This window comes from Tursiops truncatus, chromosome 6 (genome assembly GCF_011762595.2).
Source record: "Tursiops truncatus isolate mTurTru1 chromosome 6, mTurTru1.mat.Y, whole genome shotgun sequence".
Classification (NCBI taxonomy): domain Eukaryota; kingdom Metazoa; phylum Chordata; class Mammalia; order Artiodactyla; family Delphinidae; genus Tursiops; species Tursiops truncatus.
The window spans coordinates 7,928,149-7,947,070 of NC_047039.1; the positions used below are offsets into that span (position 1 = coordinate 7,928,149).

Genomic DNA, 18,922 nt, shown 5'->3' on the forward strand with positions numbered 1-18,922 from the left:
CAAGGCTGACCTGAGTGTGATGGCCATGGGGCAGAGGGGAGGTGTTGTGAACGTGCCTGCCCCTGGCAGAAGAAAATACACTAGTCATTTTTTTGAGGAACCACATTCCGGAATACACAGACCAAAACAGTACACGCGTTCCAGGCATGCCATCCCCAGCACACCACCCCGACCCCTCGGCCTCCCTGATCCACACCTGTGGAATAGCACAGAAGTTGAATATGCTCTGGTTTCTGAGTCGTGAAAGGTAAGTGATGACATCAGGGATGTGGTGCAGCGTGCTGGCTATGAGCTCATTCAGGCACTGCACGGCCAAGTCCATGTTCTCTGGCTTGGCAAAGTCACCCAGCTTGTTCACATACTTGCTCCAAGCCTAGGCAGATAAGATCGAAAGACGAGTCAGCACATGCACAGGGGAACAGTGTACAAGTCACATGAAAGGATCTTTGTGTATAAGAACTATGATATACAAAGCCTTTCTTAGCTGCTGCCTCATCTTTCACCAAGACCAAGTCCGTTTTAACCTCTATGCAATGTCTATTATGACTACAATCAAGATCTAGTCATAATCAAGAGTCAGTTAAGTATTTGGGAAAGTGTCCCTTTGGGACAATTAGTGCAGCATGTACTAAGCAATACTTTGATGACCTCAGGCCAAAGAGGCCTCCTGTTATGTGCAAGGCATGGGTCTGTTCCTGAAAAGATAACCAGCTTTAACAAAATCAGCTACAACAGCACTACAAGCTGAACACTAAACATTCTCAAGATGGCCAAGGCGTCAAAATAATTAATGATTAACATTACATTCCCAGTTCTGATAAGAACACTGCTGAACAAGCGTATCTGGGGAAATGAGCTGAGTCTCTACTGTAAGAACATTACCTCCTTGACCTTAGTGACCTGAAAATGAAATAACAGCCTCAACTCCAACAACAGAATTGGTTTGATGATCTTTAATAGTATTTAGAGGATTCTCTGAAGCTAGCAAATAACTTACTTTTACCCTTGGGTATTCTTAAGCTTCCTAAAGAATAACGCTTATTGTAACTTTATACACTCCCCAAAATAAATGACTAGGCCTAAAAGGACTAAGAGATTCTATGGTAAGTCACGTTTGCTATCCATTCTTAATTTGCACCTAAACCCACTCAGATTGCTGGTACTAGACTGTCCTGCAGAACCTGGAGAAAAACGCTAATGGGCGCCTACATATCCATCCACCAGCTTCAACAGTTACTGACACTTGGCCAATCTTGTTCCAGCTATATGGCCCCAGCCCCCAAATTATTCTAAATTAAAGCCCTAAGATATCATTTTATCCACAAATACTTCATTATGAATATCTAAAAGACTAGGAACCTTTCTTGTACATATATCTTATCACAACTAAAAGTTAACGATAAATATTTAATACAAATTATCCAATTAGCAGTTGTATTATCCCACTAATTTTTTTTCCACTTGGTTTCTTCCAGTAAGTACCTAAACAAGATTCATATGTTGCATCTGGTTGATGTCACATAGGTCTCGCTGCTCAGTTTTTATTTCACCCCTCAAGGTGGGCCCAATCCTGGAAGAGAATCCTGACGGGTCTGTGTCCACATCCAGTTCAAGGGGGCCAATGCACTCCAGCTCCTCCAGGCTTCCCCTTGGCCCCCGTGGACTCGCCCACAGCCAGAGAAGGAACACCCATTCCTGTTTCACCTGCTCTTCTCAAATGGGTCCATCCCACTGTTCACTCTTGCTCTCGGGTCTGAGACACCTGTAGCACCTTGGCTTTGTCCTGCACAGGTTTTGCAGGTTTTGTTTTCGGAGCTGCTGTTTTGTCTGCACCCATCTGTGTTTTGGAGCTCCTGGGGGTGCTTTGTCACTTGTGCTTCTGGACATGCTATCCATTGTTTTGGATACATCTGTTTCAGTTTTTTGGTTGAGTTTTTATCACTTTTTTTTGGGGGGGGGGGTGAGAATCTGGGAAAATCCAAACACTATGATGCTACCATCATCACAGTTTTGCAAAATCCAAAATTCCAGCTAATAAATGCAGAAAGGATGACAGAATTAAGATAGCACCATTTAGCATCTCCATTGATAATGGATCTAGGCAGTGACCACCAAGGAGGAGAAAAAGAACCCATAACGTATACGGAAAAGAATTAGATTTTCAACAGCCAGTCCTAAAGCGGGAGAACATGGAGTAACACGTTTAAGAAACTCGAAAATGTGAGATAAAAACTTTACATCCAGAAAAAGTGACCTTGAAGTATAAAGAACAAACTATTACCAACATGTATAAACATAGGGAAGTATCGTTCTTTTTTTTCTTCAAAATTCATAAATATTAATGGACTTCCCTGGTGGTGCAGTGGTTGAGAATCCACCTGCCAATGCAGGGGACATGGGTTCAAGCCCTGGTCCGAGAAGATCCCACATGCCACGGAGCAACTAAGCCCGTGCGCCACAACTACTGAGCCTGCGCTCTAGACCCCGTGAGCCACAACTTTCTCTAGTTGCAATGAGTAGAGGCTACTCTTCATTATGGTGTGTGGGCTTCTCATTGCGGTGGCTTCTCTTGTTGTGGAGCACAGGCTTTAGGCACACAGGCTTCAGTAGTTGTGGCACGTGGGCTCTAGAGCACAGGCTCAGTAGTTGTGGTGCACGGGCTTAGCTGCCCCGCGGCATGTGGGATCTTCCCGGACCAGGGCTCAAACCCGTGTCTCCTGCGTTGGCAGGTGGATTCTTAACCACTGCGTCACCAGGGAAGTCCAGTCTTAATGGCTATCTGATCTGACAATTTAGATGTAAATACAATATAAAAATAGGGAATTAGCTAGCATATGCGAAAACATATTTTCAACTGTGCTCAGTAGTCACACTTGGTAGCAGTAGCACTAGAGTCACTATTCAGAGACTGCGGTAATGTGTAATTACATCTGTAATGTGGGAAAAAAGCAAGTGAGTCATTATGGGATATACTAATTCTATCATCTCCTATTTTCCTTGAGAAATACGACTGTGGATGAGGAAGAGGTAGAGATGTAATACAGAAGAGACTAGGTAACAGTCCTGAGTTTGAATTGGAAATATCAATATAAACTACAAGGTAAAAATTTTAGATTTAAAACTAAATATACACGACGACTACTCCAAGAGCAATGACCACCCCGAGTGCCCAAGTGTGGTCTGGAGGCCCCATTTCCCATTAACAGAAAGCTTAGGCTTCCTGAAGAGCTGGGTGAGTCCAAATCCCAGTCAAAAAATGTACAAAATGAGCTTGGAACATCTTGACATACCACCAAATGGCACGGCAGCTATCAAAGACTATTAGGGTCCCATCAAGGGGACTGAGGAGCCACTTGAACCTCTTTCTACAATACAACTCTTAGTGGATGGAGCTAGAATTTTCTAAGAGAAACGATATCATGAGTTCATACCGATATTTCGAATCCAGTTTAGGATCACTGGAGTTTTTGCTTAACTTCAGTGTTTTCTATCTTTGCAACTTTTATTTTAGACTGAAAATCTTGCTTCCTAATGATACGAACAAAATTACCTATTTTCTTTAAGCTGTAAAGTTTCTATAATAGTTTCAATATTATTATTCACAATATAATTACTGAAAACTTTATTCCTTTCTGGTTTATCCTTCCTTTGGAACTACACATACTGTTACGCACCTTGCTTTTTTCACTTAGTAATATAACCTGGAGCTCACTCCACAGGAGGATCGCTCTTTTGGTGCTCCACTGCGTGGATAGACCATAGTTCATTCCCTCCGTCCCGTACGGACGGACATCTGAGTCGTTTATAAACGTTAACTATTACAAACAGTGGCTGCGGTCAGTAACCTCCCACAGTCGTCACTGGCCAAGCTTGCGCTCACCACCCGCACGGGAGCACCCATTTCCCCAGCATGGCTTACGGCTTATCAAACTTCCGACACTTTGCCAATCTGATGCAGGAAATAGTATCTCACGACTGTTTTTTGTGGTCGTTAAACTGCTTGAACTGACATTTACTAAGCACTCTGCGCTAGAAGTTTTTCTCATTTTATTCGCACCACTGCCTGGTGGTATAAACTATTCTATTTTACAGAAGAGTGGGCAGTGAGGCACCTGCAGGGATGCAGAGCCTCGTCTGAAAGGCGGTGTGGTTTCCTGGACAGGCACCGGGCTGAGACCCAGGAGACAGAAGCTCCCCTTCTGGGAGTCCTGAGACAAGCCCCTTCCCTTCTCTGAGCCTTGGTGTCAAAGGAGGGTCATCAAGAGCTGTTTCTCGACCTCGCTGCACACCACAGTCACCTGGGAGGCTTGAAAACCTATGATGTCTGAGGTTTAATGTGAGGGGAGGTTTAATGTGAATTTCACCTATCAGGAGTAAGGCTGATCACTTCCCAGATATTTAAGGATCATTTCCATCTTTCTTTCTGTGAACTACCTGTTCTTATCCCTTTACCCATTTTTTCTGTGCAGTTGGTCTTTTACTTAACTTTTGGCAGTTCTTTTAATATTAGGAATATTAACTCTTTATCTGCAGTATAAATTCCAAATATCTTTTCCACCTTCTCACCTGCCTTTTTTCACCTTAAAAGCACTTGGTTCTAGGAAACCGTTTATCTTTTTTTAAAAATAATAAATAAACTTATTTATTTTTGGCTGCGTTGGGTCTTCATTGCTGTGCGTGGGCTTTCTCTAGTTGCAGAGAGCGGGGGCTACTCTTGGTTGTGGTGCGTGGGCTTCTCATTGCGGTGGCTTCTCTCGTTGAGGAGCACAGGCTCTAGAGCGCAGGCTCAGTAGTTGTAGCGCACGGGCTTAGTTGCTCCGCGGCATGTGGGATCTTCCCGGACCAGGGCTCAAACCCGTGTCCCCTGCACTGGCAGGCGGATTCTTAACCACTGCGCCACCTGGGAAGTCCCTAGGATACCATTTGATGGATTAAAACAAAAGGTAAATGCTGGAGTAAAATCAGGAGATAGTCATAAGATTTCCTAGCTTTCCTTCTGAATAAAATCAATGTCAAAGCCCTTCCTTTCCCTGTCCATTTTAAATTAAGTCAAAGATCCACTCTTGTCTCTGATAATGAACATCTGTAGTGGGTGCCCATCTGGTGCCCCTTCTTGCCACCGAGTCCTTCTTTCTTGGAGGAAATCCATTCTACATGTGTGGGCAGACATACTCCAGGTCTAGACTGAGTGCTCAACGCTCTGGCTACTAACTGATTAAAGGATGGGCATAGGAACCAAGCCTATGAGTGAGTCATGGGACGTTATACCCACCACTGGACAAAGCCTGTCCAAGAGGTAGAAAGGGGACAAAGTCTTATTACACAGTCTGAATCCCTGGATGCAGCCCGTCCCCCTGAAGCAAACTAAATCCTAACCTAGTCTACACCGTCTCCTATGCTGTCTAAGGGAGCTTGATTTGTGTTTCTGTCACTTGCAACCAAAAGGGTTTCATGTTTTGTTGTCAGAGAGCATTCAAAATTGTTTCTCCCCAAATCCCCTGAACCTATTACCTCTTGAGGCCAAAACTCTCTTCCTTCTCGCTGGTCTTCCAGATAATCACGGATGATGTTTGTTTTCTGCAGAAACAGGCCCATAGAGTTGGCAAGCTCTGTGTCTTCACCAATTAAGGGATCTTCTAACTCTGAGGCCGAGAACAGACGAGAAAGGCCAATTCCCACCAGCCCAGCAACATAGTGACAGTACTGTAAAAGATGATTTTTCAAGTACTTTAATAATGAAACTTTTACTAAAACAGAAATGCTACAGATTAGCTATAAAAACCAGGTTCCAAAAAGAACGTAAAAGATCTCATTTTGCTTAAAACAACCACATTATACACCATGTACATGTAAAGAGTAAAAAACATTCCAAGAAGGATGTGCACAAAAGACTTAACAAAGGTGATCTCTGGCTCATGTGATGTTTCTATTTTTTTTATTTTATTTTTTACTGTATTTTCTATATCTGTACAATGCACATGCACTGCTTCTAGAATAAAAGGTTATTGAAAAAATAAACTAGTACAGTAAACTTTTTGATATCCCAAATTGGGAGTGAAGGCCTTGAGGGAATAAGGAATATTCTAACAGAAACTAGAATACTAAGCAGAATTTAATCTTGAAGACATTTTAAGATCTTGCAGTGTCTCAAAATCCTCATTAAGTAAAAGAACGTAGTGGTACTACTTTGTTTTTTTACATAACAAGGATGTGTTTTATTTATTTTTTAAATATACTTTCCTAAGTTTTTCACTCATTTTTTTAAAGTTTTTTACATTTATTTATTTAGGCTGTGCTGGGTCTTAGTTGCGACACTCGGGATCTTCAGTTGTGGCATGTAAGATCTTTGGTTGAGGCATGCAGGTTTCTTAGTTGCGGCATGCATGTGGGATCTAGCTCCTTACCAGAGTTCGAACCCAGGTCCCTTACAGTGGGAGCGTGGAGTCTTACCCACTGGACCACCAGGGAAGTCCTCAATGATGTGTTTTAAGCATGCTGCATATTCGGTCCTCACAAACATCTTCTGGGGCACATTCACTAATTATCACCATTGTGCAGATGTAGAAACTGAGGCACAGAGACATCACTTCACTTGCACAAGATCACTCATCTGGCGCGTCAGAGGCCAGGGATTCTCAGCCAAGCCATACGGCTTCAGAGGCAGGTTGAACAACTTTGCTAAAACTCTGCCTTTCTCTCAAATGAAGTCTGAGTAAATGTAAATCTTAATTGTCAGAGAAGTTTCTTTCTATACAAGTGGTTTGTCAAAGCTGTCCTCCCCGGAGAAGAGTATTCCAAGACAACTCAATGGAATACTCTTTGTTTTTAAATTGAAATATAGTTGATTTACAATATTGTATTACTTAAAGCAATACGTTTATAAAATGAATGTCCACTAGACAACTTAAGAAGTGAAGAGGAGTTAATGAAGGTACCCTCTGCAGCAGAGTTAGGGGAAGACCAGAGTAGAGAGTGTCTCTGGTTTAAAGTAATACAGGGCTTCCCTGGTGGTGCAGTGGTTAAGAATCTGCCTTCCAATGCAGGGGACAAGCGTTCGAGCCCTGGTCTGGGAAGATCCACACGCCACGGAGCAACTAAGCCCATGCGCCACAACCACTGAGCCCGTGTGCTATGGCTACTGAAGCCCGCATGCCTAGAGCCCGTGCTCTGCAACAAGAGAAGCCACCGCAATGAGAAGCCCGCGCACCACAATGAAGAGTAGTCCCCGCTCGCCGCAACTAGAGAAAGCCCGTGCGCAGCAACGATGACCCAACGCAGCCAAAAATTAAGTAACTAATTAATTTTTTTTAAAAAAGAAAGTAATACAAAGTCACAGACTAATCAAGGGGTACGATGAAATGGTAGAAAAAGCACTTGAAATATGTTCCAGGAGAGGAAGGATCTGGAAAGAGTAAAGATATGCTGAAATCAGAGAGAAAGCAGCTGTGGACAACTACAAGAAATTTTTAAAAGACTTATTAGAAATTAATAAAAAACATTACATATTACATTACAACATCCATATTGCTGTCCAAGGAAAAGTATATTTTAAGATAACAGTTCTTTGGGTAGAAATACTCCTAGAATGGAGGTATTCATTTTCCTCTCAAGTTGAAGGAAAAGAAAAATATTTACAAGTATTCAGTTTTATCTGATCCGAACTTCTACTCAACAGCCTATAATTAAGTTTCCTGAATAGATCTGCATGGCAGAAAAGGAAGTTACTGTGCTGATAACCAGCGCTGGTTCATGGCCAGGAGTTTCAGCTTTAACTTTAAATTCATAAACTGATATTCTAGCAGCAGCCACACTCACACTAACTTGTGGAGCATAAACCACCAGTTCCAAAGATGCTGTCATCAAGTTTTGAGTCGTGAAAAATGAGGAGGCCAGACCTTGGACCTACACTCACTCGATGAATATGCAGTAGCATCTCTTTTGGGATCCTAACCTAAACACTATTAGAGACACAAAATATGTACGCAGTTTAGACGTTTAAAATGTCTCTGCTTCCACTGAGGTGATGAGTAAGTCTCACAGAGGCCATTCCTATGGAAAATGGGCAAGACCCCCTCCCCTCCTATCTTGTATTTTGAGTCAAGTTTAGTCCCCGTAGTCAATTACGTCACTTTGTCCACAGAAGCAAGCTCTCCCCAACCCCTGGCCAACATCCTTCACAGCTGCTGGTCAGGGATAACCTCTGGCCAAATGAAAGCCAGTATAATTGTATCTGCCACATCATCTGCTCTCACAGCCCTTTCCAGCTGCTCTGTCCCTAGAGGAAGACAACCTGGGCCCCCCAGGGCTCCTTCGTGTACCTCCATGTATGTGCATCTACAAGCACCATAAGAGGAGGTAGGTGGACGTCGAGAAACCTGGAACCTCTCGCATCATCTTATTTCTATGAAAAGATGATGGGGAAGGAGGTGTGGGTATTAGAAAGGCACTCACTCCTCAGCGTAATGCAACTATGATCCAAGTTAATGCCTTGGGATCCTCGTGAACCGTTTTGTTTCTGAGGAAACAGACACAGAATACAATTTAACAGTCTGATACCTACTCCTAAGTAAATGGGGCCAAGGTGGCCCTGAATTTAAAAGTAAGCTCGTGGGGACTCCCTGGTGGTCCAGTGGCTAAGACTCTGCACTCCCAATGCAAGGGGCTTGAGCTCAATCCCTGGTTGAGGAACTAGATCCCGCATGCCACAACTGAAGACCCAGCATTCCGCAAGTAAGACCCAGCACAGCCTAAATAAAGAAATGTTAAAAACGAAAAGAGGGGCTTCCCTGGTGGCGCGGTGGTTGAGAGTTCGCCTGCCGATGCAGGGGACACGGGTTCGTGCCCCGGTCCATGAGGATCCCACGTGCCGCGGAACGGCCAGGCCCGTGAGCCATGGCCGTTGAGCCTGCGCATCCGGAGCCTGTGCTCCGCGACGGGAGAGGCCACAACAGTGAGAGGCCCGCGTACCGCAAAAAAACAAAAAAAACCCAAAAAAACCGAAAAGAAACCCAAATTTCATTTAAAAAAAAGTAAGCTTGTGTTATGAAGGAACTGGAAATGACTCAGAAACACACACACGTGCTCAGTAAAGGAAAAAAACATAGAAGACACATTTTAAGATGTGAAAACTATTGATGTCTCTATATTACATGCAATAATTTGGTCATTAACCTCAAATTTCACAGCAAGTCAGAGACACTTTCATCAGCTTAATGTTTGCACCTCTGGGACGAGTTATATCTGCTTTGGCCTAACTCAGTGGTCCCCAACCTATTTGGCACCAGGGACCAGTTTCGTGGAAGACAGTTTTTCCACGGACAGAGTGGGGGTGTGGGGGATGGCTAATGCAAGCGACGGGGAGCGGCAGATGAAGCTTCGCTCGCTCGCCCACCGTGCACCTCCTGCTGTGCGGCCCGGTTCCTAACGGGCTGTGGACCTGTACCGGTCCATGGCCCAGGGTTGGGGACCCCTGGCCTAACTTGACAATAAACTCCCCAGAGCAACGATTATTCCAGGTATGATGACACGTAAGCCCCTATTAAGTGTTTATGTGGAGACATTACAACCATCCCTTGTCCCTCGGCCCGAATGTCATGGTGAGCACTGCCAGTTCATCAGTGCCACTCACACCGACAAGGCTCCACAGGGACACTAACCTTGTCCCACTCCCGTTCAGACATCACACGCTTATCCAGAAACTCTGCCATCCCAAATCCCATCTTCCGGCAAATGTCAACAATCACTGTTTGGTATTTCTCAGCCAGATTTCGAAACTCCAGGGAGATCTGAAATGGAGGTCATAAAAAAACAGAAAATTTGAAACACGTATTAAAACTGGGCACCAACAGGGTACCTACAGATCATAAAGCAAAGCAACAACAGAACGCATTAGGGAAGACTCCCAAACGATCCAGCTGTAAGTCTAACATCTAGGTTATGCTAGCTTTCTACATATAGAATAAGTTCGGCAAATTTCATAAATATTAAAATAGAAGGGTACAGAAATGCTAAAGTTTCTAGACTCAAAATAAGATTCAGGGAATTCCCTGGTGGTCCAGGGGTTAGGACTCTGAGCTCTCACTGCTGAGGGCCCAGGTTCAACCCCTAGTCAGGGAACTAAGATCCCACAAGCCTTGGGGCAAGGCCCCCCCACCCCAAAAAAAGAAGATTCATAGTCTTATTATACGCTCATCTTCCCACCTAATGAGCAATGAGATAATTCAACATAAAACTGGACATATGTGTAAGAATTTTAGGAAGAATGCCTCATTTTCAGACAAGCCTCATGATAATGAAGATTCATTTGTGCAAACATGTCTTGGCCACTTCCTATGCAACAAGCATTGTTGTGGGCACTGGGAATGCACAGCCGGGAGATGACCAGAAACTCCGCCCCCAGAGCTTATGTTCTAGCAAGGAGACCAGCCAACCACTGTCTATCCTCAGTTCCCGAATTCATACCATGAAGCTACAGTGTCTCCCTACTATAAGGCTACACTTTCTAATTCCTTAAACAACTCAGTTTAGTTCAATCTGCAGCAGGCTATCCAACATTTATTTTTCATAGCCCAAGCTTTAATGTCGAAAAGTACTATTGATGTTCTTAAAAGTCACTGCTACTGTACAAGTATCTTGCTTAAGTTCAAAGAAGTGTCTGTAGGTTATCAAAATAGAATATACTGGGTTGGGCAAAAAGTTTGTTCGGGTTTTCATCCCATCTTACAGAAAAACCAGAACGAACTTTTTAGCCAACCCAATAAAACACCATGAAACTTCTCAAATAACATGCTATCAACACACAATACTGAAAACAGTGAATAGACTTTGCTAAGCTTCCGAAGTGTGAGAAATACCTGGTCTATGTTTACAGAAAGGTTAGAAAAACTCCCTCAAGGAACACCTAAATTTAAGGACCTGAGAGAAACCCAGAGGGTTGCAGGGCACTGAAGGGGTTCAGAAGTCTAAGATCCTTTAGGATTATTCTGATAAACATAAACTGTTAAACCCCCAAATTCCATAAAACCAAACTGATCTCTCCAGAACTCTTCTCTACAGAACAGCTGTTCCAAGACAGAGCCAAAAGGTAATTCCCACGTGGACTGAAGCAAACGAACAGCTCTACCAAAGGTCATGTGAATCCCTGAATCTCCCAAGGACCTGGTCTTTCAACAGATCCCAGGCTGGGTCAGTTCTATTTATAAGAGGGGAAAGGCCAGCGAGCTGGGGGAGGAGCAGCTCAGGCTTGAAAACAAAGGCTCCAAAATAAACACTTCACTGCTGGATGTGAACCAACTTCAACTCCTTGGTACTTACTACATCATTATATAATTCAAAACATGAAAACAAAAATATCTAAGGAGGAGTGACCATGAAGAGCTCTACGTTCTCCCAGAAACCTGAGGGAGGGTGGGGAGGGAGGGGCCCGACTCCCCCAGGCAGCTCTGCCCACGAGGTCAGCCAGGAGGGGCTTTTCCTTGTCCCTCCAGGGAATTCTGTTTCCCAGCTACAGTACACTTCTAGGTCCCAGGGTCACTCTCTAGTGATTCCAAGTACGAGAAGGAAGGACACCACGGGGAGTCCACTGGTACAATGGAGAAAGGCCAGCCCCGAAGCAGGGGCAAGGGGAGCATGTACACAGAAATCTCCCTGATTATAAACCTTGGGGTGTTATGATCAAAACACTGGGTGGGGCTTCCCTGGTGGCACAGTGGATAAGAATCCACCTGCCAGTGCAGGGGACACGGGTTAGAGCCCTGGTCCAGGAAGATCCCACACGCCGCAGAGCAACTAAGCCTGTGCACCACAACTACTGAGCCTGCGCTCCAGAGCCCACAAGTCACAACTACTGAGCCCGCGTGCCACAACTACTGAAGCCCGTGTGCCTAGAGCCCATGCTCCTCAACAAGAGAAGCCACCGCAATGAGAAGCCCGCGCACCGCAACAGAGAGTAGCCCCTGCTCGCCACAACTAGAGAAAGCCCACACACAGCAATGAAGGCCCAACGCAGCCAAAAGTAAATAAATAAATTTATTTATTTAGTTTAAAAAAATATTTTTAAAAAAATGGTTTCCTAGAACCAAGTGCTTTTAAGGTGAAAAAAGGCAGGTGAAAAGGTGGAAAAAATATTTGGAATTTACACTGCAGATAAAGAATTAATATTCCTAATATTAAAAGAACTGCCACTAAGCCCATGTGCCACAACTACTGAGCCTGCAAGCCACAACTACTGAAGCCCGTGTGCCTAGAGCCTGTGCTCCACAACAAGAGAAGCCACCGCAGTGAGAAGCCCGTGCACAGCAACAAAGAGTAGCCCCTGCTCGCTACAACTAGAGAAAGCCCACGCGCAGCAATGAAGAGCCAACACAGCCAAAGGAAAAAAAAAAAAACCACCAAAACACTGGGTGATGCTACCTTCACCTATATGCAAAGTTTTATTTTTAACCATTTTTTAAAGGGGCAGTAGAGTGTGCCAGGGATTAAGCACAAGGGTTCTGGATGTAGGCCTTTTGTGTTTGAATCCTGGTTCTGCCACTTAACTTCACAGGTGATTTGAGGCAAGGGGCTTAAATCTCTATGTCTCAGTTTCCTTATCTATACACACGTGGTTAACAGTGTATCACGTCCATTACATGTTAAAACTATATTAATATTAAATAAAGCAAATGATAAACCAATAACGAAATACATTTCGTAACTCATAACTCAATAAATGTACGCTATTATTGCCATCATCATTTAAAAGTAACCCTTTCTTATTTCTCAAGCTGTGTTTGGAGGTAGATCTCTAAGACTACCAGTCTCCACTAGTACCAGGTGAAAAAGATGCACTCTAATTTAACCCCTAATATACAATGAGTGTTCTAGAAAGCCTGGTATCAACTAATGAGCACTGAAGCCTTATTACAGCCCCAGGTCCCATGTCAATGCTGACCAGAGGAAGCCTTCAGCCACTTCACTCGGTTAGAAGGCCCCGTGGAGGCTCAGCCCCACCTTCCACCGGGCCTGGGGCAAGGGCACAACGGTGGCCACACGCCATGTGGCTCAAAATCTTAAACCATCAAGCGAGCTAGTAACTTACCAAGTGCAGTATGTTCTCTTCTCCCACCCTGACAAACATACCTTCACAACCACCTGGAGGACTCGGGTGTGAATTTACAATTCTTGGCCCCTCAGGCTTCTGTTCCAAAATTAAATAGTGCAGAGACTGCCAGGAGGAGGAATCTCACACTCGTGTGTAAGGACACCCCAGACAGCAGGGTCAAGCTTCACCCACGACCCTCCTGAAGAGCCACCCTCAGGCCAAGGGTCACGGTCACTGGTGCACAGTACACCCTGGAGGAAATGGGCCCCAGGAAATGGACTGCAAGTCGGTGTGTGTGTGGGGTGTCTCAGGGAATTAGGGGCACGCAACCCCAGACCCCCAGAAGATGGTCTACAAGGGGAGCTGCACAAGCTCGGGGCAGGCACGCTCCCACGGCCCCCCTTGAGGGTGAGGTGGCCCAGAGGGGGGCCCTCTAAAGTGAGGGGCAGGAAGGGACTTCCCTGGCAGTCCAGTGGTTACGACTCTGGGCTCCCAATGCAGGGGGCACAGGTTCGAACCCTGGTTGGGGAACTAAGATCTCGCATGCCACACCGCGCGGACAAAAAAAAAAAAAAAAAAAAAGATGGACTTAAGAAAAATAAATAAGTGAGGGGAGGCGGAAGAGCCCTTCTTGCCCCTATCTGAGAGCAGTGCTGTGTGAGGGAGGCCCTCGCCCCAAACCCACTCACTGTACACCTAACCCTCAGCAACCGGAATTTGTGGGATCTTCTAAAGCTCAAGATTTTAATTAGAACCCACTTAACTCCAACTGAGTGGACTAAATACCCAATATTTACAGAACACTATTCTAAGTACTCTACATGTATGAACTCATTCAGGCCTCGCGGCTCTAACTTTACAAATGAGGAAACTGAGGCACAAGGAAATTAAGGGGTGTGTCCAGGCTCACACAGCTGCGGGTGGCAGAGATCATCCTGCTTCAGTCCTCAGCTCAGCTGCGAAGAGCCCACGCCCTACCCCACAGCTGCCACCCATCATGAGCTGCAGCTGCACAGCACACCACCAGGTTCAGGGTGCCCCAGAGGCCAGCAGCACGACACACCTAGGCTGCGTTCTCGGGTGTACTGGCTGGAGAACCCATCTTTCACGACACTGGCACTGGAGTACTCTTTCCACAGGAAGGAAGGCTGGACTTCCCAACAACATCCTGGTAATGACAGTAGCAGCTAACACCTAAGAGCTCCACCTACGTTAACTCTTTCCATCCTCACAACCACACTGGGAGGCAGGGACCATTATTCTCTCTGTCTTACCGATGAAGAAACAGAGGCACAGGCAGGCTATGTAACGCAGCACCAGTTAATGAGTGGGAACATGGGGCCGCCAACCCAGGCAGTCTGGCTTGAGACGCACCATTGCCACATTATGCTACACTGCCCTGAAACTGCTGGTTTTGCAGTTCCCGCCAGGCACACGGGCCAGCTGACGGCCACCCCACCAATCATGCGCACGACTGCATCCCGTCAGTCCCACTACCGTTGGAAAGTCCTCCAGGACTTGTCGGTCCTTCTCCTTGCTCTCCGTGAACCGCCAGTCGGGCTCATAAAGGTACGAGTGGAAGTTGTGTAACAGGGGGACCTTTCTTTCTATACTGATGGTCATGTCATCTTCCAGAGTGTCCAGCGCTCGGAGAACCAGATAAAATATGCATACTGCATGGCTGTAAGAAAGGAATAACTATCAATACATTGGAACAAACGTTCAAAGATATTTGTTTTAAAATCACATCTCATTTTTGCTGGGCCATTTTCTAAACCCTCCTACACCCTTAACTCTACAGAACTATGAAAGGATATCCAAAACTTTTCGTACTTAATGCAACTTCTTGGCTTCTCTTTCTCAGATGGGAGCAATGGACTTCTGTAGTTTATTTATAAAAATAAAGAAAGAACCTGCCAGCTGCACGTCACTACTACTCCCACAATGAGTAAACATTTAACTAATGCAGCACAACTGTAGAAAGACCAGCAGACCATTTGGAAGGAACTATTATTTTGCAGATAAAATAAAGTCAAAAGACACAATAACTTCTCACTATCAATACTATCATACCTAACGGCTAAGTCATATACATAATCTGCACAGAGGCAACTTCAGAAGAATTAACCCAATATACTAGAAATGCAAAGTAGCATAAGCGAAGCCAAGGAAAATGCATGAGCCGCTTAGAGACAGGTCCAGCTGCCAGCGCTAAAAAAAGTTAATAAACATCCCCTCCCCCTCCCTGAAAGAGCTGGGCCTGCAGGGAAGCTATGAGATGGCCAGGTGCCTGGAAGGGCATTCTAAAGTAAACACAGGCGTGTTTCAACCCCGAACATTTCCTTCACCCACCGGGGCCTGTTCAGGCTACGCCACAAGCACGGCGACAGCAACGCGAGGGGCCGTGTCAAAAAGTGGCTTCGAATGGCCCGTAGCAGTTTTCTTCCCCCAGGTCACAAAGAGCTGCCTGCGCCACTCACCGCATTTCCCCATCCAGCGCCTGGATAACAGCTGCGAAACTGCGACTGGTCTGATTCAAGTACTTGTAACAAGTTTTCAAGCTGCTGCTGAGCGAGTCCTGCGGGCAGAGGAGACACACGGCGGTGGGAGACGCGGAGGGGCTGGAGTGGGGCTGGGGCGAGCGGCCGGCTACCGCGGGGCTCCGCAGCCGGCCGCACACGCCCTCTCCCCGCGGCCGGTCCTTGGTGGGCCAAGCGGCGGGGGGCAAGGGGCAGCCGCGCGGCGGAGTGCCCGCGCCCCTGGGCGCCGCGCCGGGGCTCAGCACCAAGGTCCGCTTGAAAAGGGACATGGCCTTGGTGCCGCAGGCGACTGCGGCCATGGGAACCGCGGGGCCAGCGCCGTTTTTCCTCCATAGACCCGAGAGGAGCGGAGGGGCGCCCACCGAAGGGCGGGACCGGCTCTTGCTCCACCGCAATAGGCTTGGGGAGGCGGAGCAGTGAGCTGGCGTCCGCCGCCCCGCCCGCCCACGTGCGAGCCGAGCCCCGCCCCACACGCCCCGCGGCCAGCCCCGCCCACCCCGCCCAGATGCGAGCCCCGCCCCGCGGCCTATGGCTCACCACCCGCGCCTTCCTCACCTTGTTCCCCTTCTGCCCAGAACCCGCAGGCTGTTGACGGAACCCCAATCTCTCCTCGGCCAAACTTTAGTCAGGCTCCTCAATCCTCCACCTTTGTACTTCTATGTTTATCTTTTGCGTCGCTCAGCTTTAGCAAGAACTCTGCTAAATTGGTTTAGCCAGAATCCCTCATCCGTCATGTATGATCACTGCACCATCTGACCCGAACTTCCTCTTCTCCCACCATCCCGGCGCCCTGACCTGCCTCCAGCAAGAATCCCGGTAGGTCGTTTCAGCAGAATGCCCCTTACCCCAGAGGTTTCCTCTTAGTACTTTTCCAACCACCCACACCCACACTCTGCTCCTTGTTGTATTCGGAACCGAGCCCAGTTCTATACTGAGGTCTCTTTCCTCTATTGCAGTTGCTTTTCTGAATGAAATCTGATTTCACCCCTTTAACTACTGTCCAGTTCTGGTTTTCCTTTAACACCTGTTAAACCTCTATTATCCTCTGGAAAGCTAGCTATTCCTTTTAAGATTTCTAATCATCTTTCCCTTTCAAATCAGTGAGCTGTAACGATCTTTATGAATCTTATTAACTCTTCCCTAAGGAAGACAAAAACTGTTTTTCCAGAAAAAAAAAAAGCCATGTTCTGATATGCAAGCATATCAGAAAGAATTGCTGGCTGTTTTGTATATTTTTTTATGGAGACTTTATATTTTAGAGCAGTTTTAGGTTCAGGGAAAATTGAGTGGAAAATACAGAGTCCCCATATACCACCCCCCCAAGTCTCCCCCACTCTCTTTCTGAGAGAAGCGGGAAACATTTGCAATATCTAACAACAGGTGGGATGGTTTAAAATAAATATATGTACACACATATACATGTGTATATATACATATATATGTATGTATATGGAAATCCCATAGTCACTTGGGAATGTGAACAGTGAACCTTGGGACCCTGCTGGGGTCCAGGTGAACTATCTTCTTTTCATATGTGTTTATTTCCTACCATGGATACATGTTCTTCTGTCAAGAGAATAAAGCTTTTCTTTTTAAATCACATAACCATGAGAAATTATTGCCAAGTTCAATTAAAAAAATAGTAAAAATTAACATTTACTAAGCACCATATATTAGTAAAATCATTTTGTACATACAGTCTGGCATATAAAAATACTCAGTGAAGGTCGGATGAGTAAATGAATAAGTTCAAAGAGTATTTAAAAACAATTCACCAACTCCTTCCCTATCAAAATGTGGAGAGGCAAGACTTCACAATAAAATAGAAGGAACAGAATAACAGCTCTTTTCTGACCTCTAAGCCAGCTCTTCACATACAACTGTTGTTATCAGGCCACAATGATTCCTTTCACTGCACTGCCAAATGTTTTAATCCCCGGATACAACTAAGGGTTTGGGGGCTGATGTCAAAGGTGCATCACACATTGGGACTTCCCTGGTGGCGCAGTGGTTAAGAATCCACCTGCTAATGCAGGGGACACAGGTTGGAGCTCTGGTCCAGGAAGATCCCACATGCCACGGAGCAGCTAAGCCCGTGCGCCACAACTACTGAGCCTGCGCTCTAGAGCCTGCAAGCCGCAACTACTGAGGCCACGCACCACAACTACTGAAGCCCCCATGCCTAGAGCCCGTGCTCTGCAACAAGAGAAGCCACCGCAATGAGAAGCCCGCGCACCGCAACGAAGAGCAGCCCCTGCTCGCTGCAACTGGAGAAAGCCCGCGCGAAGCAACGAAGACCCAACACAGCCAAAAATAAATAAATAAATTTACATATTAACAAAAAAAGGATCGTCGCACTCGTTCTGAAGAGCAACAATCTTGAAGGTGTCCCCCCTCCTTTCCAACACACCTTCTCCACTCTTCTTTTTTTAAAGCAGTCATGTCTTTTTTTTTTAATATAAATTTATTTATTTTATTTTTGGCTGCGTTGGCTCTTCGTTGCTGCTCGCAGGCTTTCACTAGTTGCGATGAGCGGGGGCTACTCTTCGTTGCGGTGCGCGGGCTTCTTATTGCGGGGGCTTCTCTTGTTGCGGAGCACGGGCTCTAGGTGCGCGGGCTTCAGTAGTTGTGGCACGTGGACTCAGTAGTTGTGGCTCACAGGGTCCAGAGCACAGCCTCAGTAGTTGTGGCGTACGGGCTTAGTTGCTCCGCGGCATGTGGGATCTTCCCGGACCAGGGCTTGAACCCATGTCCCCTGCATCGGCAGGCGGGTTCTTAACCACTGGAGCGAGGTCACGAAATCACTTTGCATCTCCTTACCCCATCATTCTTTTTTCCTGGCACCTATTTGTGTCAATACCTCATTCTGTAACAATAATTTCCTCAAATTGCCAAGAACATACAGGGAGATATAACTATGAAACACACTATGGAAAACACCACTGTTAAAAATATTTCCATTGCTTGCTTCCCATGAGCTAACGGAAAAAAAAAATTTTTTAAATAAAAAGCTAAAGCTACTGTGGCCTGTCCCTAGAGCCTCCTGATGTTTTTCTTTGCTGAGATGAGCGTGCTCACAAGAACTCTCCAGTGAGAGAAAACAGGGATGAAGGGCATTGAGAGGAAGAGTGTGCAGTGGTGAGAAGGACAGGACTGTCCTCCCACGACTGGGGCTCCACCTGAAAGACAGTTCCACAAGTGGACGGAAACCAACCCGCCCCACGGCCTTCCATTCAGATTAAGTAACACAGGCTCCCTGAGAAGGGAGGGAAAACCTCACAAACTTGAGAAATGAAGTTAC

General features: G+C 46.0%; 1 protein-coding gene across 5 annotated transcripts in view; it reads right to left on the minus strand.

The window, feature by feature from the left end:
* The window catches only part of FDFT1 (farnesyl-diphosphate farnesyltransferase 1), a 57,002-nt gene that overhangs the window by 24,737 nt on the left and 13,343 nt on the right, over positions 1-18,922 (minus strand). For 2 of the 5 annotated variants that reach the window (XM_019932384.3, XM_073805771.1), the window contains exons 2-6: positions 15,562-15,659; positions 14,579-14,762; positions 9,657-9,785; positions 5,512-5,703; positions 197-373 (exon numbers count right to left, since the gene is read on the minus strand). In XM_019932384.3, the coding sequence (XP_019787943.2) occupies positions 197-373; positions 5,512-5,703; positions 9,657-9,785; positions 14,579-14,762; positions 15,562-15,659 (780 nt within the window). Of the gene's footprint in view, positions 1-196; positions 374-5,511; positions 5,704-9,656; positions 9,786-14,578; positions 14,763-15,561; positions 16,051-18,922 lie in introns of those variants that run through there. The other 3 variants (XR_012332355.1, XR_012332354.1, XM_004328547.4) reach the window with 2 other exon arrangements.